The sequence below is a fragment of the Myzus persicae genome, unplaced genomic scaffold (genome assembly GCF_001856785.1).
Source record: "Myzus persicae strain clone G006 unplaced genomic scaffold, MPER_G0061.0, whole genome shotgun sequence".
In the NCBI taxonomy this organism is placed as follows: domain Eukaryota; kingdom Metazoa; phylum Arthropoda; class Insecta; order Hemiptera; family Aphididae; genus Myzus; species Myzus persicae.
Window position 1 is genome coordinate 388,824 of NW_019101482.1, and position 25,734 is coordinate 414,557.

At 30.9% G+C, this 25,734-nt stretch overlaps 2 protein-coding genes and 1 long non-coding RNA gene across 4 annotated transcripts; 2 read left to right on the plus strand and 1 right to left on the minus strand.

The window, feature by feature from the left end:
* Positions 1 to 28: 28 nt before the first annotated feature.
* LOC111029287 (Bardet-Biedl syndrome 1 protein) lies at positions 29 to 17,134 on the plus strand. Of its 2 annotated transcripts, none has more exons than XM_022308246.1 (12): positions 29 to 118; positions 2,179 to 2,329; positions 2,423 to 2,522; positions 9,412 to 9,689; positions 9,777 to 9,914; positions 10,790 to 11,008; positions 12,512 to 12,764; positions 13,373 to 13,528; positions 13,593 to 13,708; positions 14,278 to 14,409; positions 16,589 to 16,736; positions 16,941 to 17,134. In XM_022308246.1, exons 2-12 carry the CDS (start codon positions 2,243 to 2,245, stop codon positions 16,991 to 16,993), a joined length of 1,680 nt encoding a protein of 559 aa, XP_022163938.1. In that variant the 5' UTR covers positions 29 to 118; positions 2,179 to 2,242; the 3' UTR covers positions 16,994 to 17,134. The 2 variants fall into 2 exon arrangements, with proteins under 2 accessions (XP_022163938.1, XP_022163937.1); XM_022308245.1 differs by lacking the exon at positions 29 to 118 and adding an exon at positions 1,639 to 2,080.
* Positions 16,761 to 25,191, minus strand: LOC111029291 (battenin). The gene is made up of 9 exons (XM_022308251.1): positions 24,528 to 25,191; positions 23,218 to 23,427; positions 20,959 to 21,095; positions 20,649 to 20,807; positions 19,503 to 19,649; positions 19,105 to 19,288; positions 18,877 to 19,026; positions 18,356 to 18,496; positions 16,761 to 17,246 (listed from the first exon to the last, which is right to left on the minus strand). Exons 2-9 carry the CDS (start codon positions 23,362 to 23,364, stop codon positions 17,124 to 17,126), a joined length of 1,188 nt encoding a protein of 395 aa, XP_022163943.1. The 5' UTR covers positions 23,365 to 23,427; positions 24,528 to 25,191; the 3' UTR covers positions 16,761 to 17,123.
* On the plus strand, positions 19,658 to 20,766 carry LOC111029295. Its single transcript, XR_002603995.1, has 2 exons — positions 19,658 to 20,540; positions 20,612 to 20,766. It is a non-coding gene; the product is annotated as an uncharacterized LOC111029295 (long non-coding RNA).
* Positions 25,192 to 25,734: the final 543 nt, after the last annotated feature.

A 25,734-nucleotide genomic window follows, 5' to 3' on the forward strand; every position in this document is an offset into this window, starting at 1 on the left:
TAAGCGGTTGCGCCGACCCAGCTCACTCATTTAATATTATCTCGCTGTAATATTTCGATAATATGTCGACATTGTACCACCCAGCAGAGATAATACGATGTTAGAGTGTTAGGCATTGGTAAGTGTACGGCACTATTATTTGTTTTATTATACGCTATTACCTTATTATACGTAGAGCCCGCATATTTTTATATAGGTAAACACTGCGATGATTTTAATTTTTACGCCGACGGATGTTTGTTATTCGTCTGTGTGCATAATGTAGACTAAGGAGTCATAGAGATAATTATAAGGCGTACCTAGTCACCTATAGCTATATGTTGGCCGTCATCGATTAGGTCTATACCTATAGGCTACAGGCTTAAGATGCATCATCTGAGTGGCGAGTGCTGTTGCAGTTTAAACGGTTATAGCTGCGAATATAATAATCATAATGTATTACCGTATAATGTCCCGAGACAATAACCTTTGTTGTTGCGGCTTTAATAAGAAAAAAATAAAAATAAAATTATAATCATTTTCGAGGTGTCTGTGCGAACATTGTTGTGTCATTACAAATATTTATCAATGTAAGAACGGAACGAAAATACCAAGTGAATAAATAAAAAACGACTTAAATTTTAATTAAAAACTTTCACGCCCATTATTCGTGTGGTATTCTCACTAATGTACTTGGTACGCATATACGCATATATATATATATATATTATATATATATATACCTGCACGTGTGTGAGAACTGAGGAGCAATTTTTTTCTCACACATTTCAATATAGCACACAAATACGTGGAGGGGACTATGCTCTTTTTTAAAGTAATGATGATCATTGATCACGAATATGTTTTTTAATCTCCCCGCAATACCATATCCTTGTTTTAGTTTTTAAATAATTAATAAATAATTACATGTACAAAGTGGTCCTAACTCGTAAGTCGTAACCGTAAGTCCATAACTCAAACGTATCCACTTTTATCACTGCCATATCGAAAAAAAATTATAATTTATCATATAAATATATAATATTAATGATTATTAAAATAATGTTAATGTTAATACTATCAAAACTAACAAATTACTAGTTACAAAATATAATGCATTACATACTTTATAATTTCGTATACTACCCATAATAAGTGATTGGCGTATTACGAATAAAAATAGGCTCTGAAATGAGGATAACACAGATTGATACTCTATATGATTCCATCAATGTATAACTACAGTTTGTTTATTAGTTAATTGAAAAGTCAATAACCCTAAATCAGAATGTATAGTGGGAATATTTTTGTGTAGATTTTTTAAAATTGTTAGCATCCCTTTTACCACAGTGCATATATATTTGTACGTTACCGTATTCAAATTAATCAACATAGGTTTAAACTATAAGATACTATTTATTTTAATTAATTGGTGGTCAAGCGCCAATTCTAAATCAAACCCTCAATTTTTGAAAGTCAAATGCAAAATTCTTATATTTTACGTAATTTTGTCATCTTTAAGAGAGTTGCTAAACCCCCTATAAACATTTCATTTTTAAAAGCCAGTTGATAATATTTTCATTTCACAATCTCAAGAGGAGTATAATTCAGTACATTTTTTTTAAACGCATTGATAAAAAAAATCATACTCTGTGAAGAGAAACAATATACTGAATTTTATGGACGTTTAATTTGTTTAATATATGTTTTAAAATAACACCATTTGTGTACCATTCAAAGTTTCAGTTCCTGTTTTAGATCACAGTTCACTTATCGTTTGTCATAGAAATAAGGGAAAATAATAATATGTATGCATGAAATTAAACGTCTATAACCTATATACAACGCTTTCAATTTATATATTAAGGTAAACTGCCCGAGGACGGAAATATAGTTGCTAAGCGACCGATCGCACAACACACCGAAAAGTTCTGAAACAAAAGGATACCTACTGTGCACAATACAATATCGTCGCATACGGCGAGTGTACAAAAACGCTGCAGTATAATACGTGCACAAATGCATACATGTTCGAACTCCGTTTATAGCAACGTTACGATCTCTATAACTGTAATTTTCATGTGGAAAAAATATTTGAAATGTAAACTTATCAGCTACTTTTCACAGTTTAATATTATTTATTAATCACTATTCCATCGCAATATTAGTATTGTCATTAAACGTACCGTCGTTTTACAGGAATTCGACTTGGATAGACGTGGATATCAACCCACCGATCAATTTGCAAACGTACAACTGCTGTATGATGTTGTCGGATGTCCACGGCGATAACGATAATAAATTCGTGGCCGTGGATTTCGGTTCGGGAACTTCCAGCCCTCAGTTAAAAGTACTATACGTTTCAAAATATTATATCATAAGTAAAAACGTATAGGTTCCAATATATTTGAGTTCAACATTTTTTGTTTCAAATTTTTTTCAGATATTCAAAGGGTTGAAACAAACGCACGTGATATATTTGAACGAAAAACCATCAGCTATTACAACCGTGTACACAGACAACAGCGAACAACACATACCATGTAAGTCAACACATTTTTTTTAAAATACGTAGGTACAAAAGTGGTATTATAATGATGCGTATGATAATTAATCATAATTATTAGGCTTATTGTTAACAATTAACTGCTGAAACGTAGTTTATTGAAACTGCTCAAGATATTTCTCAGACTCTCAGAGGGTGTAGGTACCTAATTGTGTATTTAATTGTGATAGTGCTCGTGGTACCTTTCGGCTATAAGTTATACGTTTATTATAATTTATTAAAATATGAAACATTTGGGCAAGTGGATATTGCTCTGCTGTACCTACATCAGGTGTCGTGTGGCCCGTGTGGCTCACTGTAATGACTGTGTGAAATTTGAATTTAATAATGTCATATAAAATCACAAAACACGATTCTGACTTCTGGAGGTTAGGTTAACACTTCTGGTCTGTAAGCCTTTATTACTGAGTATATTTTATATTTATCGTTGCTATAACGTAGTTTATTTTACTATTTTTAACACAATTTTTACCGAAAACATTGCATACTTGCATTTGAAAATTATGTTATTGTGTCTATAAAATTAAATAACATACTATAAAAGTTTCAAGTACCCACACATTTTTTTAAACATCTATAATTAGCTCAAAAATATTTAAAATATTTTGAAGATGTTGTCGTGTAAGAAAATTATAAAATAAACATTTGATGACATTTTCAAGTAGATATCTACTGTTATCTACGGTTATTCATGTTTGAACAGCAAAAAATTGAAAAAAATCGTTTATTTACTAGTGAATATTCAATGTTGTAAAAATTTAAACTTCAAACGCTCATAAAAAATTCATTTGATTTTTCGGTAAAGGTGATGACAGGCACAAAAAAAACGCACTTCATCGCTCCGCTCTAATCTAAAATATCCTGACATGAGGTTGAACGATTTTGTGAAATCAAATCGTTATATTTCCGTATTGGTTTTGACAACCATATTATATAGAAATTGCGGAAACGGAAAAAGTGTTATTGCTGTAGTTTGGATGAATTGCTTAAAATGTATTTTACGACGATAAATATTTTATTTCATGACCGGAAATAATAATTGAAAAATACCTAGTCAGTTATGCTCCACTATAATTGGTAACATGATGTCTTTATTTATTTATTTAATTCACGGACATAGTATGTCCAATTTATAATCTATACACTTATTACTTATATAACTTATAAGATATTATAATAAGGTATTTTGATAATATAATGCAAATAATAATAATTACAGAAATAAAATTGAACTTTTTGGGCTAGGGCTACAACTCATTTGCGCACATTTACCTTTTTTACAACTCATTTGCGCACAATTTACGAACAATAGAAACCTTTTTTCAAAGAAATGTATCCATGTATAGGGTGTACATTATCTGCGCACCTCACAATTTTTGAATTGGTCATTACTCATTACTGATGTAAAATTATTAAACTCAAACAACATTTTCCTTCAAATTGTCACCATGTTCCATATTATCAGTAATTTCTCAAGTTATTTTAAAATATATCTTACAATTTATAGTAACTTTAAATAAAGATCCATGCATTTTAAGTTACGTTTAAAAAGCATAATAATATTTAAATTAAACGTTTTCAATTTAATTGTTGTAATTTTAGATTCTGAGCGGAGCGATGAATGTATTGATTTTACAATGATTATGTGTGTTTTTATATTATTTATTTATCATTTTTTTTTTTGTGTATCTGTCATCACGATTTCTTGCAGTAAAATTGCTTCGATTTTCTTAAACAGCACCGTTTATGGTAGGAAAGTGAATCTAGTTGGTGCATTCGGGAGGTCAAAATTTAAAATTCCCAATTGTTTTCAAAAGCAACAAGATAAACAAACAAAAAATTTAGGAAAAGCGGGAATTTTTTGAAAATATCGATTTCGGTTTTTAGGGTAATTCTAGCAAAAATGACCGTAGATACACGACATTTTCACTGAATATTTGAGTGAGCATTTTCTATGTGACATACAATTTTGATAAAATTTTGATTTGTGTTGAACTATTTATAGGCATATTAAATTTTCGATTATTATTTGTTTTTTTTTAAACTCGAATCGATAAAAAAAGATTTTCTCTGATAAAAAACTTGAAAATATAATACAAGGTTCCTTACAAGTTGTTGTTAATGGAAGTTTAAAAAAAAGTTGAGCGTAAATCCACAATATTTTTTTATGAGCTTAACAAACCTTGATTAGAATAAACTAGACAAAATTCGTAAAAATCACAAAAATTAGCAAATTATATTTAGTTAGAAATACATAACAATTTTTCTACTTATATCTAAGTTTTAAAAATTTAATAAAGATTCCTTACAAGTTTGTCTACCGGAGAGTCAAATTAAATTTTTATGAGCGTTTGAAGTTTAAATTTTTGCAACATTGGATATTCACTCGATTTCTCTCGTAGTAATTTTCTTATTTTGTTGTAATTCAAAAACCTAAAAAGATAAAATTTTCAACATTTCTGACTCGTCTTTGGCTGTTGACGGACATTTGACCTGTTGATTCCATTTTCCTTTTTTTTCATTTTTATTTCTATAAATGTCAATACAATTGTATTGGTTGGGTCAAAAAGCATGAAAATTTAATACAAGACTCTTGATAATTTATTACAATAGCAGTTGAAAAATATTAAAAATACATAGGCACGATTTTTTTTATAAGCATTTAAAGTTCAAAATTGAAACTGATTTTGTAGTTAAAAATGTGTAAAATGTTCAATTTTTATAGCTAAGGATTGAAAATTTAAAACAAGGTTTCACTTAAGCAGTTTTTAGCATGACTAATAAATCTAAAAAATATATGGAAACAGTTATTTTTTACAGACATTTTAAGTTCAAATTTGGAAGAAATTGCATAATTGCATAATTGGATAATGGTTATCATTTTGTTGTAATTCGGTTCCAAAACAACCCAATTTTACATAAGTATATTTAATATTTTTCCAGCATCACTGATAATTTAAGAATAATATTAATTCAGCTTACCGGCTACCATATTATTAATAAGTAATAACAATATACAACATCGTAAGCTGACATACCGTCTCCGCTCAGAATCGTTTTTCATATACAATGATTTGATATCATTGAATTCAAATTCAACGGCGACACTTTTAGACACCTAACGTACAGCAAAGTGACATCCACTTACCCACTTTTTACTATTGAATATTTTATCTAATGGACATCGATGAGAATTAAAGGCTTGAGTAAATAGGTTGGTAGGTAGGTATTCAATAAACTTAAGGTTTCTCATAAGTTACAATACTACTTACAAGTAATGGAGAATACCTAGTATTTAAAAATCTGTTATATATAATATAATAATGAACAAGGGTACATGTAGTTAATAATTACCTGTTAACCTTTACTAACATATTGTATCTAAATATCTATATAGTGTGTTGTACCTATAATTATATTGTATAATATATTTGAATTTGAGTTGTGGAAGTCTTGCGATAATTACACACTCATTTTTAGTACCCATAATTAATATAACAATAACAGTATGCAGATATGTCAAACATAAAATATTTTAATAATTCAACGTTTTGAGAATTTTTAAATTTTGGAAAAATTAATTTGAATCTTATTATGCCAGTAGCAATTATAATTGCTATAATAATTAGTTTACAAATAATTGCATTTAAGTATATTATTTTGCCACGGAAATACTAAGGGTGATAATAGCATTGATTTTATAATCTACGAATAAGCCATCCTGTTGTTGAGAGGACGTTACATCACAGACATTTGTTGTTTCCGTCTTAGAAGTGCGTAACGTAGCAAAATGTTACGCTCAACTGATCACGTTTAGCACCGACACCGTACAAATTAGAGTGAATAATTGACCTCGTATACAATTTTAAGATAAGATTATTACGTAGGGTGCCGTCGGCCTTTTATTATATTTTGATTTTAAAGCGAGTTACGAGTGTTTCGAGATGTGCAAACCCTTAATATTGGAAGCGATAAATTGCATTCAACCTCTATAGGTTGCTCAACGGATTGAATAGCCCGAATAGGTATACGATATTATGAGTCTATGAGCGTAGGCGTCATTTTCAACACATACAGAGGAGACTTTGACAGTGAAATATCGTTTTTATTTTTTCGATACCGGAACTACCGAAAAAGTTATTGGAGTCTGAAAAAAAATATATATCGGGTTTTGAAGCGACGCGATCTGCTTTCGTTTAAGTCGATATCGACAAAATAAAAACGACTTTTCACAGACAATATTCTCGACTACATCGGACATCGATTTTTGAGTCTCATCTATCACTACGTCTGCCCGAGAGGTTCTGTCCCGCGCAAAAACCGTTTTTACCGTGTTTGTACGTTTGTAAGACGGAGACAACACGTGCGAGCGTCCTCGGGGTAACTACTAACTGCTCGTAAACGCTCGTCGTTGTTTTCGCGAGCACACTACTCGGCGTTCACGAAACGGGATTCGACGGTACCAGTGTCTCATGCGGCGGTAGTCGCTACTCGTTCTGCAGTTCGAGCAGTTCGAGCTCGTTCGACCACAGCCATCGCGTCACAGCATAAATTCCTGTTACTGATCTCTCGCGTTAAAAACGAATGCGTTTCCGTCATTTTTTCTCATCGGTCTTCTTCGTGCGCGTTTCTTCAAAGTCAAACTGAGCCAAACCGCTTTTGACTTTTCAGCAACTTGTATGGTTCAAACTACGCTTGTCATCAATGATATAAAAGTAAAAATTATACCCGACCAATGTTTTAATGTTTCAGTAATAACTAATTGGTAATATACTCATAGGTAGTATAATAATATCTATTTCGACTTTCTACTCCCGTTACTATTACTAATACGTCATCGTCCAATCATCATTAATCATAACATAAAAATACATATTAATTATTATGCAATATACGTCGAATAAATATTATAATTGTCTGTGTAGATACTTAATTATTGCATAGAGGTGTATACTGTATTATTAATTAAGGCGGTTTCATAAGAATATTATTGAGCATTTCCGTTGGATCATTAAACGTATGTAATTATTATGGACCATTGAATTCGAATATTTCAAATACAAAATATCTATTGCAGGCACTCGAAATCTACTGAACAGCTTATAGCGATTTCCAGATGTTGACTTACCGTACCCCATCGTCAGTCGTCTATAAGTATGAGTCGAGTCTCAGTAAGTTACTGTAACGTATGTGTTAAACTCGAATTCAATGATAAATCCTAGCACAGGTAAAAACGACTCAGCGCGAAGGCAGCTGTCAATCGGTCAGCCATCAGCAGCATTTTACTAAATTGTCTATTGAAAAACCACATTCTCAAGTATCACATTAAATAAAAAAGAAAAATAAATGTTAGTAAATTTGAAGGACCTTATTTGTTGCTTTCTCCTATGCACTGCGGCCCGCTAGATTTTAAAGTAATTAAAAGTGGCCCTCTGGTAACTTTGAGTTGCCCATTCCTGGTATATATTAATATATTATAATATTGCACAGACTTCTATACTAACTAGATAAGGCACTACGGGAATTTGTTGAAGCCGGCTTTTCGGTTGGCAAATAGTATGGTATATCATACGAGTATATGTATTTATGGTTAATATTAAATTATGTCGGTGGTGTCAACCGAACATGGGGGACCGATAATAATAATGTAAGTATACAATATCAACCATATTATACAATTTTACCGAAGTGCCACCTATTGTAACAAACATTATTTAAAATATGCTCTGCAGCAGCCTAATCTAAGAAATCTGAACGATATATTTATATTGAAGTAGTTTATTTTACTATTGGCAATATGGTAGGTTGAATTAATTTTTCCCGAAAACATTGCATTTATTTTGTTATTATAATGGTATACATTTATAACATGTAAATAATATATATTATATTGTTATTAACTTTTGAACCAATATACCAACTTACCGTGGAGCGGTGTCAGTAGGTTGGTGATGTAAATACATACATCATAAGCAATATCAAAAAATTAATTATAATTGTTTTGAAAATGTCATTGTATATTTTTCTACAAAGTTAAAAAGTTAAATTATATACATTAAAGTTCCTAACTTTTAATTCGCGAATTAATTCTGAAATCGTTATTTTTTGTTTACCTAAATATCTAGTTTAAATCTTAGTTTTAAAAATAAAACATTTTTAACTGCATAATTATTTAACTTCAAATGCACGTAAAAGAATACCGTGCCTCAATGCGTCTTAAATATTTTTAATAATTTTAAAAGAACTTATGAGGAACCTTATTGTATTTTTAATCATATCAGTAGAAATTTAGAATTCACTGATATTCGTAACCTGAGTTAGTTTAAAACTAGATAGAGAAAATGCATTGACGAAATATTGCACAATCACTTTAAATATACTTTAATAGCCTACAGATACCACTAAAAAAAGATCGTCAAACACATAATAATATTTTCACATAATTATATAATTTTTATAAAAACTCGCCCTAACACAAAAACCTCTGAAAATAATAAAGTAACTCATAAAATCACACATAGGTATAGAATAAATTTGTTGTTATGTTATTTCTTATGTCATATAAAAGTTAATTATAGTTTTACTGTCATCACTTGCGGTAGATTATTCGGTATTTCACTTATTATTATAAGTATAATGTTACTATAGGTAGGTACTAAAGTTTGTGAAAATCGCAAAGTAGAGTTAACTCTTTCAAAGTAAATCTAAAAAGCTATAAACTTATTTGCAATAAAATTACTCGGAAAGTTATTGTACCTGCTATGTATATTGTTTAGTTGTATAAACCTACTTTGCAACTTGTGTGATTATAATATACTGTTATTTGAATATTATACTATGTACGAATGAAATATTTACTGCTACAGGTGTAGCTGTAGTGATAAAAAACGAGATATACTTTTACCGAAATTGTAAGCCCTATCATAAATATTCAATCCAGTCGACGACAATAAGAGACACCGAAGAATGTAAATTATGGCAAGAGAGTGAAGATGCGTTCGATCTACTTAAACGTTTGCAAGTGTTGTCGTCGACCATAGGATTCGTGAGTCTTTCGACAACGTCACAGCAAATGTTATGCTTAAACGAGTGTCATCTTATCGAATATTTTGAGAAGTGGAGAAAAAATAATCTAGTCAAACAAGCAAGTATTATATTATTGATTAGCCATAAAATAACTTCTTTCCCGACGCCCAGCGTTGATATAATACTCTGAATGTATAATGTTTAGCACACCGTAACATCTGTTACGGAGTTGAAAAGGAATACGAGCGACGTACACGGGGTCAGTTGTCTGGTAATAGCGACCACCGACATGATCAGCATACTCGATACTGAATCGTTCAAAATTTTACCCGACAAATATGAGGTAATATAATTTAAAAATATATTATCAAAATGGACAAAATGTATTTTAGAATTGTGTTACATAGAATCTTTTCTCCTGCAGTTTCCTTGAGTTAGTGTTTAGTTGTTTGAGTTTGGTAATAGCATTGATTACGTATATACATATTGTATGTATAATCTCTATATATATATATAACTAGCAGTGTACGACCAGACTTTTCCCGTGAAAAAAAAGAACAAATATAAAATATAGCCACATAGCCAGTCGTGTTACGGAGGGGGGAGGGTATTTTATAATACAATATAGATGTTTGTTCAAAGACTATACACGTTACAAGTGTACAACATATTTTACGTATAATTTATTACACAGACAGAGGTACAAATGTTGCTATAAATAAAAATCCATAATTCTTTGAACATTCTTATCGCTAAAAATGTACGACCGGCGCACATACCGTTGTTCAATTATTATTTATTACTATCATCGGACCCTGCTCAAGGGGTAGGCGACATAGGCCCCACGTCAAGGGGGAGGCATTTTAAAAACAGTGATAATATTATTATTTTAGTGGTGACAAAATTTGATTTTCCCTAGTGCAGTGCACTATTTTCGCTTGAGCCGGCTACGACTATTATTATATTATTGTGTATCTATATGTACATGCTGAGTTGCAATTATTAATAACGAAGCCGGGTCCAACTATTTATTGTAAGATTATGATTTCTTTCTTTTTAGAATACCTACACTTAACGGTAATAACCGTTTTCTATACATGCACAAATCTATAATTAATTATTTTATAATATCAAGGCCTACAAAATGTTCGAATTAAAAAATGTGTTGGTCCCTGTCAGAAAACTGATATTTCATGCACCTATTACCTGTATATACAGTTACAGGGCGAAACAGCTTATATGTCTGCTGCTGGGCTGTACGACGTCGACTATAAGATCCTCGTAGCTACAAGAACGGGTCGGCTTTACATTTTTTCTAAATCTTCGACGAGCGGCTTTAAAGTCGAAACGACACATGCGATTGTGGCCGTAATACTCCGCATGGACAAGTTCATCTGTTGCACTATAGACGGACTTTTACAGTGTTACACGCTAAAGGTGAGATTATATTAAATTTGTTGTAAGCCATATCGTTGTTGTTATCTTATACAGTTGTCAGTTATACTTGTGTATACTTATTCACATATAGACATATTATTCATGAATGTGTCCCTATAAGACAGGAATGTAAAAGGCCCAAGGCTCGTTTTTTTAAGGCCCGAGGATAACAAAATTACACAATTCTCCTTTCGTGTCACAACTATGTTAGTGAGAGGTATATAATATTATGTTAGTTTTCTGTATTGTTTTTTGATAAAATGTAATTGTATGAGTATTGCATATAGTATTGCACCTAAATAATGAATACAATGATAATTACCTAAAACATTTTTTTTTTCCATTAATTCGTATGTGCATAGTAAACTATTAAATATATTTGGCCCAGTTAATAATTGTTAGCTTAACATACCTGCTGTAAAGGCTGAAATCCTGCGTAGGCATAGATCCAAAACATATATCAGGGAAATTAATAACAATATTGATTAAAAATTTGCATTAACATGCATTAATACAAATGTTATAATTTTTATTATTTATTAATTAATTATTATTTTAGATTGATTCTACAATAGTGTATTTTTTTTTTATTAGATAACCATGGTCTGTAAACACGAAATGCTTAGATTATCAAATTTATTTTCGGGTGGTTTATGGTATCAAATTGGGTCTAGTTGGTTGTTTTAAGATATCAAAATAAAAAATGCCCAGTAGTTTTTAAAAGCGTAAGGAAAAACTGAAAAAAATAAGAAAAAATGGTCATGTTTTTAATTTTTAACGTAGGCAGTCATAAAAGTAAGTTTTCAACAAAATTTTATACTTAGTAATTTAAAAACAAACAAAAGTAGATACTTTAAAAGTTCGCTAAATTTTTGTATGACCATTTTCCATACAAGGTTTTCAACATATATTTTGTCTTTTTTATAAGCTATTTACAGACACTTGAATAATTTTTCTATTCTTTTCTTTTTGTTTTCTGTTCTATGAATATCGATATAACTATTTTCGGTTAGTCGAAAACTTTGAAAATGTAAGACAAGATTCGATTATTTTTATACCAATTAAAAAATATCAATATTTATATACATAAGCGTTTAAAGTTAGGATTTTGACGAAAATCGTCAAAATCTCGAAAATGTGGAACATTTTTTACAGCTAAAAATATATATAAATTCTTCAAACAATAACAATTTTTCGTTAGTTTGTTGTAATTATTTAAAATTATTCTTCGTGAGGACTTGAAACGTTTAAAGTATATTTTATATTTTAAATACACGATGACATTTTCAAACTCAATGTTTTGGGCAAAAATTATTTCAATCTTCTGTATCACTAATAGACGATAAATTACTTAAATATCAAAAATTTCATCAACTACACTTAGTAATATAGGCAAACATATTGAATTTATTATTCAGCACTTTTAGCCTCTGTACACCAACCTACATGTATTTTTTATGACGAATTTTTTTCATCCACAACTCCGTTTACCTATAATTGCAGTGTGTGTCTTTGTGGAACGTTAAGTTACCGGGAGATCCTATGTCAATGGTGAACATGTACGTGCAAAGTATGTCTCTCGAAATGACAGTTGTGTCGTGCAACGTGATCAACACCGATGGACACTCCAGAGGATTAATCCTCATGTATTGCGGTTCGACGGTGATCCACAAGATTACCATGCCGGATCCAGTGACTTGCATCACGTTCGGGAGATTTGGACAAGAAGAAAACGCTCTGATCATGATTACTACCAGTGAGTACCCACTAATGATAAACAGGACTAATATGCATTTAACGATTTGCACATCTTCGATTTTCGTTCTGAATTCAAAATATATGTGGACGTACAATACATATTATTTTACTTAAGACATTACCATTTGAGTTTGCGTATTTAAGATGTTTTCGCATTTTAATGTTTTTGTATTAAAATATTTGTGTTAATAAAACCATGGATTTTGTGCTTATAGTTTGTACCAAGCTATAAAATATTTGAAAATCAAATTTATTTATCATGATAGGTAAGATTTAGATTTTGTTTATTGGTAGGAGATATCCTTAATGTCATAATCATAAAAATAATTTTGAATTTATACATAATTTCATAATATTTTTGGAATTTCCGGTGCACATCTTTCTGTCTTTGAATGCATAATATTGTGCGGGTATATTTCATGATTTTAATGCATTCAAGGATTTAACTCACAGTCCCGAGGATAAATTATATAATTATTAATTACACCATTATGATATGGATTATATAGCCGCGCACTACAACTAATCGATAGATAGCCGTGTTATAAGTTATAACTATAGGTATATAATGGTTACTGACCTAAATGATTACAAAAATATTATTAGACGGAAAAGTAGGAATAAAACTGTTGAAACGAACTGCGACGTTCGACTTGAGTGTTCGCCCGACGTTGACGGCGCACGTCCAAGGTAACTTGAACATACCGAAGAGAAGTAATGTTTTCATAGAACAGACTTTACGAGAGAGAGAACACTGTAAGGGTAAATAATAAACAAAATATATATTCGAGATTTGAATGTTTACAGTTTTTTGTTGTTCTTATAGAAATGCACGTACGAACTCAGCAAACATGGCAACGTCTGCAAATCGTAGTGTCGAACGAACGGTTAAATTCGATCAAACAAAAAGTTACAAGCCAATTTCTACACACGTCTGCTCAAGTATAAAATGTTAAAATAGTAGCGATCAGTGGTGTTGGCCGGGGGAGTATAAAGGGACTACATTAATGTAGTGTGTCGTAAAGATAAAATTCTCAAATAAATATCTGCTGAATAATTAAAAGTGAAAAACGGAGCGGGTTCCTATTTGAAAAACAGAAGTCTATAATGCCACATTATCAGCCTGAAAAAACGTCAAGTATTCGAAAATATGGCGTCTTCAAGAGTATTAAATAATTTTAAAAATTAGAATTTGAATACATGCAAAATGTAAGCATTTAAAATTAGGGTGAGAAGCTTAAAAATCACCTCGTAAATACCTATTACCTATTAAATATACTTTGCAAAAATGTTGATTACGCATTATTTACATTATGTGGATGTAACCATGTGATATATATATATAATATATATATATATATATATATTATGGTTTTTACCGAACATAAAGATAAGTTTATCCAGTCCCTTTTATCAAACCCTGCGAACACGCCACTGGTATACCAATATGACATAATAGTTAGCCATATTTCGGCACAGATACGTCATGTCGCATGAAATGTATATTTTAGCTTTTAGGTCTGGGTCCACGTTTCAAAATTCGTTTCATTTTGAAAAATTTGGGTAAAGAACCTTTGATGGGCATTCACGTTGCGTTTTTATACAACGCCCAGTATCACAGTATAGAATCGCCAGGCTGCAGGGTAAGAGTGAAAATTAAGAGGACGTCTTACCGGCATGCGTTGACTTGTCTCCATCTTGCTTAAGCAATTCAAACGTTATGTTAAGTATAACAGTGAATTTTTTGACCTATGTGATCAAACTTAAAGATGAAAATAAAATCTGTCTTTTATCTCGTTGGATTTTTAGGGTATTTAAATTTTTTAATCAAGTTATGAGTATGTGAAGTATTTGTATTTAAAAATGTTCATAGCTTATTTCAAAATTTAAATACCGAAAAAAGCCACCTGAAAAACACAAATAATGTCAATATTTTTATTTTATTAAATAACCATTTATTAATGGAATATATAATTGCAAAAAGTATTCTGTCAACAATTTAGTTTACCTACCTTCTATAAGCAAGGCTTGAGTTGAAGGTAGAAAGTTTTTTCTTAGAATTCTACACACTATATACGTTTACATTTACGATGGTAGAAATATAGACAATATAGAAATAATGATCAACTATAAAGAATTTTTTCCAGTTTAAAGTACAGATATAAAAAATTTGGATAAAGTCTTATTTGTATTGTATTATTATTAACTCTAAGATGTTTCTTGAAATTATTATTAGAATAGATTATTTCAAATAGATCAGTTCATCGAAACTAACCAAACAAAATTGAAACACCTGACTGTATACATTTTAGTATGTGTCATTACTCATATTTTATGCGTTAGTAAGACAAAGACAACACATACGGGTTAGACGTCTTTTAAAATTTAAGTACAATATTATAGTTTCTTGTGTCGCTCAAGTCCGGATTAAGGGGATTCAATCTTAATTTTCTAAATTTCAGTCTAAAGTCATATCGATGATATATTGTTCATATTTTTTTTTATAGAGCCATAAGTAACTTTTGTTATATCATTATTATTGTTCAAATTAAAACCGACTGAAACCTAATATTATATTATATACAGTATGAGGCAGATAGAGTAGGTTAGATAGACTAGATTATATTAAGTATTTAAAAGTAATACTGGAAATTCCATAATAATATTAAGGGGATTCGATACCGTCATTTTCTGTTTTTGTCTTACACACGCGTGACATAGTAATTTAGACGTATTTTTTGCCAAATATACCAATTGATCTAATGAAGCGATAAGAATTCTAAAAACAGATTTGAATTTGTCATCAAGTCTACTTGAAATCGACTTTCCCACATTTAAGATTTTTTGATTTTAACTTCTCCGAAAATTGAAATACAAAAATGTTTAAATGCTCTTTTTTAATATGACATTTTTAGGAATTTGGGGGATAAGATCAAAAATGTGGGAAAGTCGATTTTAAGTAGACTTAACGAAAAATTCAAATCTGTTTTCAGATTTATTATCGCTTCATTAGATCAATTAGTGTGTTTGGCAAAAAGCACGTCTAAGTACCATGTCACGCGTGTGTTAGACAAAACCAGAAAATGACGGTATCGAATCCCCTTAAGGCATCGTTTGAGAAAATAAACCCATATAAACCTATAAATCATCGAATTTTTAATAATTATATGATGTAAGTACATAATATCATAGAAGTTTTAGAATTGATAAAAATGATGAATAGATAAATAGACGAATTATAGTGTTCCTGCCTCATAATGTATTATTATTATAAATAGTTCGCTTCTCATTATAATGGAATATTGTAAATTAAAATTTGTCCCATACCGTGCACTGTCTTGTGACATGAAGACATTGTTATGTATTCTATGTTTATATGCATAGTTATAATACCTATATTGCATGTATAATTTGTAAAGAATTTCAATTTTTATTTTGGGTTATATTTTTAGTGTTTTGCTCCAAACTAAATTATGGTAATATTGTTTATTAACGTTGAGTCATAATAAAGTCATGTGTCGGTAGGGTATAAATATACAATGACAATGTTCAATTTTTTTATGAACATCGGACAGATTTCTATGACGATTGGTTAGGGGCACAGCGCCTCTATTTAACTTTTCCTTTTGGTCCAGGGGCCCTTAAATGACTTCATATTTAAACAAATAAATCCCTTAAATCCGGGCTTGGTTTAATAATTATACGTTATCGATATTCGTGAAGTTGGTTCTGCGATTTTATTCGACTACTTTATTTGCAAGACAGGGCCAACTTCAATGCTACACCATCACCTATAAATTATCTATTGAATATTCACAATAGGTGCCGATAATTGTTCCGGGAACGGAAGTCTATTGCGAGACGTTTGTTACTTGTTGCACGTACGGCGGTTCCGACGACCGAGCAATAGACATCGTGGTTAGCCGAGGAACCAACGTTATGTACAGAGCAAAAGTGAACATGCCAGTTTGTGAGTTGAAAAAAAACATTTGGTTACCAAATATGATAATTTATTCTTATCAAAACGTTTCCATTTTTATAAAACTTTTACAATATATTTTATTATAAACTATGCTTGAGACATTCTCATAGGTGTATACTTAGGTACACATTTCCTATGTTATTCGTTCACGCAATATTATTATAGGTAATATACCTACGTGTTTGCTTACAGACAATATTCAAACCAATAATCTTAGTGAGGAATCAAACGATGTTATGTCATAGTGAGTAACATTAACATAATTTTTGTCGAAAATTAACATAAGTAGTTACTTAATATTTTTAAATTAGTTCTTCTAGTACAAAAAACACTTCTTTTTTTTTGTAGATACAGTGTCAAATACCTCTGACAGCCTCATTTCGGTATTTTACAAATTTGATTGTGTAATGGAATGGCCAATAGTCCAGATAATGAAATACCGATCGCGTCAGCAAGTGACGTCATGGCCATTGAAAATTCCTGGCGCTCCTTCGGAACCTGCGAACAACAATAAGACAGAGTTATCATTTTCGTATGTTTTATGTATATATATATACAGAGGAATGATTCATCAAGCATGCTCACTCATTTGACCCTTTAACAATGCATTTATTTAAGTTCTAATATTTTCAATTTTTAAGTGCACTTAAAAGACTCTTTAAAGATTTTTTAAAAATACTTACATTTTTTATACCATTTAAAATCTCTTCTGGTGATACAAACTTTTTCAAACGAGAACCACCCTTTTTTATTATAAATTGGTAATAGGATGATTTTTCTACACATTTTGATAATTTGATTAGTGTAATAATGAGTAGCTTCTGAGTTATAAAACTTTATATTATAAAAGTCTTTTATAATGGTTTCATTTAAAATAAAAAATAAATTTCATATTCAGTATAGTATCTGTTATACTCGAACAATTTTTACAAATTATAAAATTTTAATGAATTTGTAACCATGTTGATTACTTATTTAGTTTTAATATCATCATAGCCCTCATACCTACATATTATATATATCATAGACTAATAGACTATGTATATTATTCTTAGTACTTAATGTTTAATTTAGAAAATACTCATTCAAGCTTTTATTAAATTCTCAAGTTTTTTATCTAGTGACAAATTTACCATCGTCAATACTTTTAAAAAACTAATAAAAACCGAAAATGTCTTATGTGCCTATAAATAGCTCAAAAAGTGTTAAAATATTTTTAAAATGTTATCGTGTATAAGAAATTCAATACAAATATTTGGTGAAAATTTCGAGTATCTACAATTATTCGTTTTTGAATTACGCCAAAAAAACAAAATCTCGTTTTTTCTATTTCACCTCCCAAATTAATCAAATACAATGATATTCCCACCAGAAAAGATACTGAAGTTGAGAATCGAAGCATTATTTAAACTACTTAACGTGTACTAACACAAAAAAAATAAAAATGAAAAACCACGCATCATTATAAAATCTATATATTCATCGCTCCGCTCAGAATCTAAAAAGGGAGTGTGTATGCTTGGTCAATTATCCTGTATAATATTATATAATATAATATTTTATGTGTCATAATCATAAGCTACAATAGAAATAAAATATTTTCATACTTTTTTCATGATGTTATGGTACGATTTAGCATACGCTCCTCCGCCTAATAAACCTTCGAATGCTATCAACCCAAATATAATGTATATATTTGGTGTGAAAGAATACAGTGTTTCGAATAAAAAGTATACGACGTTGAGACCCTGAAAATAAAAAATGCATTCAATTTTATTAATTACAATCACACGTTCGTAGAAATGACTTTAAAGTTTCAAATTACATTAAAAAATAATCAATAAGAAATATTAAAATGTGCCCAAATTAAATTTTAAGTTTACCCGTTATTTACATTAATGACAAATGACTAAATGAGTAATGAATAATCACAGTATAGAGCTTGCACTTTAAAGTTAAATTATTTAATACTTATAAAAATGTATTTAATATGCATAGTTTGATTAAGAACTGAATATTAAAATCAAAAAAAGTGCGTTGAAAAAGAAAATATATGTTATGCACCCATTCTTTTTGTCGTTAAACCTAAATTATTTTACCGGCCATGATGTGTACGAAACAACGATACCTGTAATATTGTCAGGATCCAAATTTTTTCGATCGGAAACAGGCTCACCGAAGTCCTAGAAATGAAAACGCCCAACTGATATATGACTTGGTACCATCTGTATTGCTCTGAATGTGTCAGCCATATTTTTTCAAAATAAACCAACTCGAACTGAAAACATTCAATTCTGTTAATAGGTATAACATGACTTTTAAACTAAATGTAAGGTATATTATGTAGACAACTTACTAATCCCTGATTGATCAAATACTCGAAGAAGTACACTAACCCTAAAGGAATCATAAATTTCAATAATGAGGGTATGTACGACATCTTATTCGAGATACTTTGACTGTTCGCACTGGGATCTAGAGAACTGCTAGGCATCGTTGGAATTTCATCTTTGTTCGGGTGCTCTAATAATACCCAGAATCTTAAAAAAAGTACATTTTCCAATTTATAAAATAAAATGGTAAATAGGAAATTTGTATAATTTAGATTATTATTTAATACCAGATAACAGATACTAAAAACCGCATCGTGCATTCATGCATTTACCATTCAATCTAAACTCATTAATTATTATTGTCGGTGAGTATTTTTGACAAAAGAAAAAAATGCGTAAAACTAAACAAATAGGTACTTACGACACGCCCATTAGAAACGGTACGGAAAGCATTAAGTACATCGTCGTGGACGGAGATAGATGGAAAATGCCAGTCAATCCCGCATAAGTCAACGCTCCTAATATACCAGCAGCGCCCGTTCCAGAAGACCAAGACGTGATCACACTTCTGCAATTTGAAATATATTTTTATCGAAAAGTGCAACGATCGTTTTATAAATTTCTCGAGAAAAAAACGACATGGTTTGTGTCGAAATTTTTTCTTGCACAGAACACGTTTCTAAGCGTAATTGACTTATGCATAGAAAACCAAAATCAATATAGATAATATGTTAATGTAATATAAAACCGAATCTATACTTAGGCAAGTTAGACACTGACGGTCATGAGTTTTCATGATATTCTAATAATCATAGGTGGTAAAATCGATGAATAATGTCAGTTGATCTGAACACGAATAGAAAATCGATTTTTGTGATCAGGAATATTATATTATGTATTAGAACTAATGTATTTATTTTCATTATTCATTAATGCGTGTTAGGTGTTCATCAGTGTAATAACACAGTCCAGATTTTTAGGTTTTTACATATCTTCATTACAGTTTCATAGGAGTGAAAAATGTAGGGCGTTCATTTGGATACAGAGTTCGCAGATGAAAGTTTTTCTTGCATGTTTGAAAATATTTCAGGGGCTGGGGAGTATTTCGTTTTTTTAGATTCGGATTAAAGGAGTTCGGGGTAGGCAATTTCCTAAGTGCCAAGTGAACACAAGTCGTGTTATAGATGTGTGCGAATTAAGTGATTATGATTATAGTGCGTATTATTATCATTATTTTTTTTTCTATTTTTTATTACTTATACAATCACAATCAGTGTAGTTGAAGGTATAGGTATACCTATGTGTGTATCTGAGTTTCGTTGAGTTATCCACATTCTTTCATAATTATTTATAAAAATCGTTGTGTTTATTTATAATAATATGTTGGTGGTTTCGCAGACACTTTGTGCAAATACAGTCAGTCTAATTATTTTTTTCTCTCGGGTTGCAATACCTAAACGTGCGTTCAATTTTTATTACAATTATTATTATCTTTACTATCTTTTTAGCCTGGGTACTTATATTTTATAGGCAGCACAACGTTTATAACTTTATATTATGTCCATACCGTTCATAATTGACCATGTAAGACAAAAGTGTTGATTCTCCTAGACCTGAAGCCATGGATGTCAGTGCTACACCGATGGCTGCAACTAGTTCAGTATTCGCTCTTGCCACAGTTATAAAACTAGCGGTTGTCAGCGCAATACACAACGATAATCTCCGGCTGTAAAAACAATTGTTTTCATTATATTTAATATATAAAGTATGTATTAGTTAAGCCCGAGAAGTTAACGATATTTTTTAACTGTGTCAAATTGTGTTGATAGAAATTTTTTTTTGTAAACCAGTGTGGCCCAAATAGATAGTATACTCACTTGATATGTAAGGCAAAAAATGGTGAAAAAACCTTGATTATCAGTCCAGGCATAATATCGGCCAAAAGTATAACGCCGGTCGACAAATGATTACACTCTCTTTTGAATACATCTTGAGTGGAGTTAATACTGACTGTCTTTAAAAAAAATGTAAATAATTACACAATAATCAATATTATTATAGTATGTTTCATGTCATTACATCTAGAATAATTAAAATATTTTTTCAAAAATTATATTATTTTCCATAGTTATATTTTTGACCACATCTAAAAGCATACTATGTAAACCAAATATAAATTTTAAAAAATTAACAAGTTATATTAATAATATATATGTTTATAATAATTTATGTTTTACATAACAAATTTTACTTTTTATACTTAAGATTTGAAAATATAATACAAGATTCCACAGAAGCTTTTCTACTCTCACAAAAAATCTACCGGAAAGTCAAATAAAATTTGTATGAGAGTTTGAAGTACACATTTTTACAACTTTGGAATATTCACTCAATTTCTCATGGAGCGATTTTCTTATTTTGTTGTAATTTAAAAACAAATAACCGTAGATACTTAAAATGTACAGTTTATTTTATCATTTTCTATAGTTGATAACATTTTCAAAATTTAAAATTTTTTTAGTTTTTTTTCTTTAAATGTCATTAAAGTTGTATTCGTTGGGTCAAAAACTTGAAAAATATAAAAGGCTTCTCGTGCATTGTTCCTAAATCGGTATAAAAATATTTAAAAAAATTAAGGCAAGATTTTTTTACAAGTATTTAAAGTTCATATTTTGACAAAATGTATCAAACTAAAAATGTATAAATTATTTTGTAGTAAAAAACTTATAAAATGTTTAATTTTATGGCTAAGGATTGCAAATTTAAACAAGGTTCCACATAAGTATGCAACTGTTTCGGCCCCCCTCTCAGATAGGACCGAATTACGATACTGACTTAATATCACTGTCAAACCATGTGTATAATTCGACATATTCGACGTATACATTTAAAGGTAATTATAACTTGCGGTGATATATATGTATAGATGTGTTTCAGCAGTATAATGATTAATAGCAATGTAGCTTAGTACTTATCTAATAGGTAATATATTTGAATAGAACCTATGTACCTAGATAATAGTGAATATTAATCCTATTATATTATAGTCGGTGTATAATCTGGTAAGTCATAAAAATCATATTTTAAGCTATAGGTGGTAATCAACTTTGTTGAATTAAATAAATATTTTCAAGAGGTTTTTGTATATTTATAGAACGACTCAGATTCTCTCTCTCGGCTATATATTTATAGTTCCCAATTACTCTATATTATAGATATCATAATATTCCGTTTAAATTCGTTTGCTTATATTGCGTTAGTTACATTATTACAAATTACTCAAACATCATAGCAATTTCTTTGGAAGGAAAAACATTTAATCCCTACCTAAATAACTTGACAGTCAAAATATTATGTTTATAACGCGAAAATACCATCTACAAGATTATTTATAAACACTACAGCAAACGAATATTATACATTTATACAGGTATTGTTATATAAATGCAAATCCGACATTCGTTGGATTTCATAACAATTCAAACAAAATTCGAAAATTCGTACACAATAATTAGGTAGGTATAGGCAGCATTCATGGCACTATTTATTAATATTACTGTAATTACCTAAGTAATATTTAGGTACGCAAGATATCACAAGGGACAAAATCGTCATAATATAATGTTTCAAAAAATGATTTCAGCAATAGGTGTAGAATAATAATTATAAAATAACAATACCTGTAGCCTGGAACATAATTAGGCAAACCAGTTAATAGTACGGAAAATAGCTTTGAAGAATATTGAGTTTGATGAAACCTTGAAAATTTGTATTAATTTATATTTTTAACCTACTTAAATTTTTTCTCTAATACCATAGAGATAATATTAGGTAGTAATACTAGTAATTACCTATATGTAAACAATTAATCTTTTGTGTCACTACAACTGAGGTTGAAACTTAACTCGAGTTTAAAGTTTCGCTACAACTATTATATAATCATCCGATGTCTATGTGTTATAGATTTAGAAATATAATATTTTTATTTATTTATCTCGTCTTATTTCTCAGAACAAACCAAGATAACACCTCAAAGAAGACGCGCTGCTAATCAATTATTAATGCCTGAAATATTTGTATTACACTTTCGATGTAATATTATAATTTATAGGTACTTGATGTCTTTGTATACTTACTTCGTTGCCTCCCGACGTAGCGGCATTGGATTTTAAAATGTCGTGAGCACTACTCAACATCACAACGTATCCAAAGTTATTGCAGAGGCCCAAGATCCAGAACGACGCCAAAGTCAAAATGTTTGACCTCACCTCGACGTCTGCCATCTTGAGTTGCGGGTATATGAAATGTCGATGTGGAAGTCAATAATTATTGGCGTCCGTCTAAAACTGATGCAAACGAAAACAATAAGGCTTGTAATGATAATCGTTCAATAATCGAACCGATGTAAGTGTACAGGTAGGCACCTAATTGTTGTACTGCGCTCAGCGCTCGCGACACAACGTCCGCACGAAATAATATTAATTATTATACGATATTATGTAAACGTCGTGCGAAATATCCTAAACGAAGATGGTCACGGACGGGGTTTGGTATTCGATTTTATGGAACAAGGACAAGGCGAACCAGCCGATTGAAAACCGTCAAACTAAATTCAAATGCACAGAATACGTAATGTATAATGTAGAAGCTGTATACCAATACGTGCGGTATGTTCAAAATCGTAACCACTCACGGGTACCTATACCGCAATATACTTACCGAATTATAATTAGCAAAGCCCGCAGAGGTTATTATAAACCTGCAAGTGACCGATGAAAAATAAATTTTAATAAAACATAAATCAATATATGGGTACCTACGACGTCATTCGGGTACAGGTACCTACCGCGCAGCTAAAATATTGTAATATTCAACATTGAAACAATCCACAAGCCGCGTAGTTAATCAAGAAATTAAATCAATCGTTATATTTTGATATCCAACGGACATTTCCAACTTTTTACACTTGCAGATAAACCTAGCCGACATTAATTATTTTAATCGACACGAGTGTTCTACACAAGTACTGTACCAGCGATTTATGATCATCTCGACTTTTCGAAAAAAGACTGCAGATGATGTGACACGCGAAGATTGTAAAAACGCTGATACTAGTATATGCGAAACTCGTGCATTTAGCTATAGGTAACCGCGAAGACGATTCGAAGCCAATGCATGATTTTAACGGCAGGACACTAAAAACACGAAAAACGAAAACTGAGGCGACCGCGAAATCGTTTTTCGAATACGACGGATGGCTCGTAATATCTTCGCGACTTTCAAATCGAAAACAATACACAACACGCGTATTACGCTGTGCGCATAGGACGACGACGACAGCCGTGCAACAGTCGTCGGGTATTAAAATAATATTATATAAAATTAAATTTCGTCCGTCGTTTATTTATTTATTTTATAGAAATAAATAATAATCAACAGTATATACCTGTGAAAAAACGTCCCGACCACTGCACTACATTCCAGCGTCCACTGCAGTCGATATCGCCGAAATGTGCGATGGCGAGACGACCGATGATCGAACTGTTGTCGTATTTCGTCGTAAAAATAACGCGCGCACGTGTGTATCGTCTCTCGAAGACGTCCGACCGACGTCTTGCGATGAGCGATTTTCAAATCGATTAGACCGAGTTTAAACACTACGATGACATTTGCTAGAATAAGACGGTGTCGGCGAACAGTGTACGGTCATCATCGTGGTTTACTCACGTCGGACGATTGCGGGTATAGGCGGTATTCAGCGCAGACGGGTATCGAATGTGTCAATAACAGTGCAGTATTATTACAAGTAGGTGTAGGCACTCGAATCGAAACGTGGCGCGACGACTGATGAGGACCAAAAACGAATAAATAATAATATTGCCAGACCGAGATAAATCGTACGAGCTCGAAATCAATAACTGCGTGCCCGGGTTAAGACGTTAGGCACATATAATATTATGTACTTATGAGTAGCTACAACAGGTAGGTGCCCAACTGCGTTTACGCCACATCACGAAATGTTCGCGTTTAATACGTACAATAATACGCCACAATATTGCACGTTTATAATAAGCCGCGTAATGATCTTAATAGTATAATCGCACAAAATTATGTGTACGTAGGCTTATTGTGTTTTATCTGAGTATGGCTGCGCGGTAGCCGTGCACAATATTATAATCTACTTGTGGGTACTTATAATATAATTGTGATTGTAATTCGTTATGATTTATAAATCGTTGTGTTGACGTTCGATACGCCGTTTAAAAAAAAAAAAAAAATCAGACGAAAAACATTTATCGCTTCCCAGAAGTCGAGTCATTCTCATCGGACGAAACTTCAGACGCCTATTATATACATTATAATATTATACACATTTTTAATCGATGCACTCGTGGCTCTGTGTTCTATAATGCCTGTTTTAATAAACAGTGTTTATGATGATTGATATAGTAATATCGGTGTGGTTAAATCGCGTACCTATAGGTGATATTATAATGTCGATAAAATATTATAAGAGTTTTAAAGAATCAGCCGGTCAAATACATATATGAGGAGGCGATCAGTAAATTTAATAGTTAGGTATTTGCAATTTATCGATAATATGGGTAAATTAAAAAAAAAATTGTTAGTGTCGGTGGTAGGTGAGTGGGTAA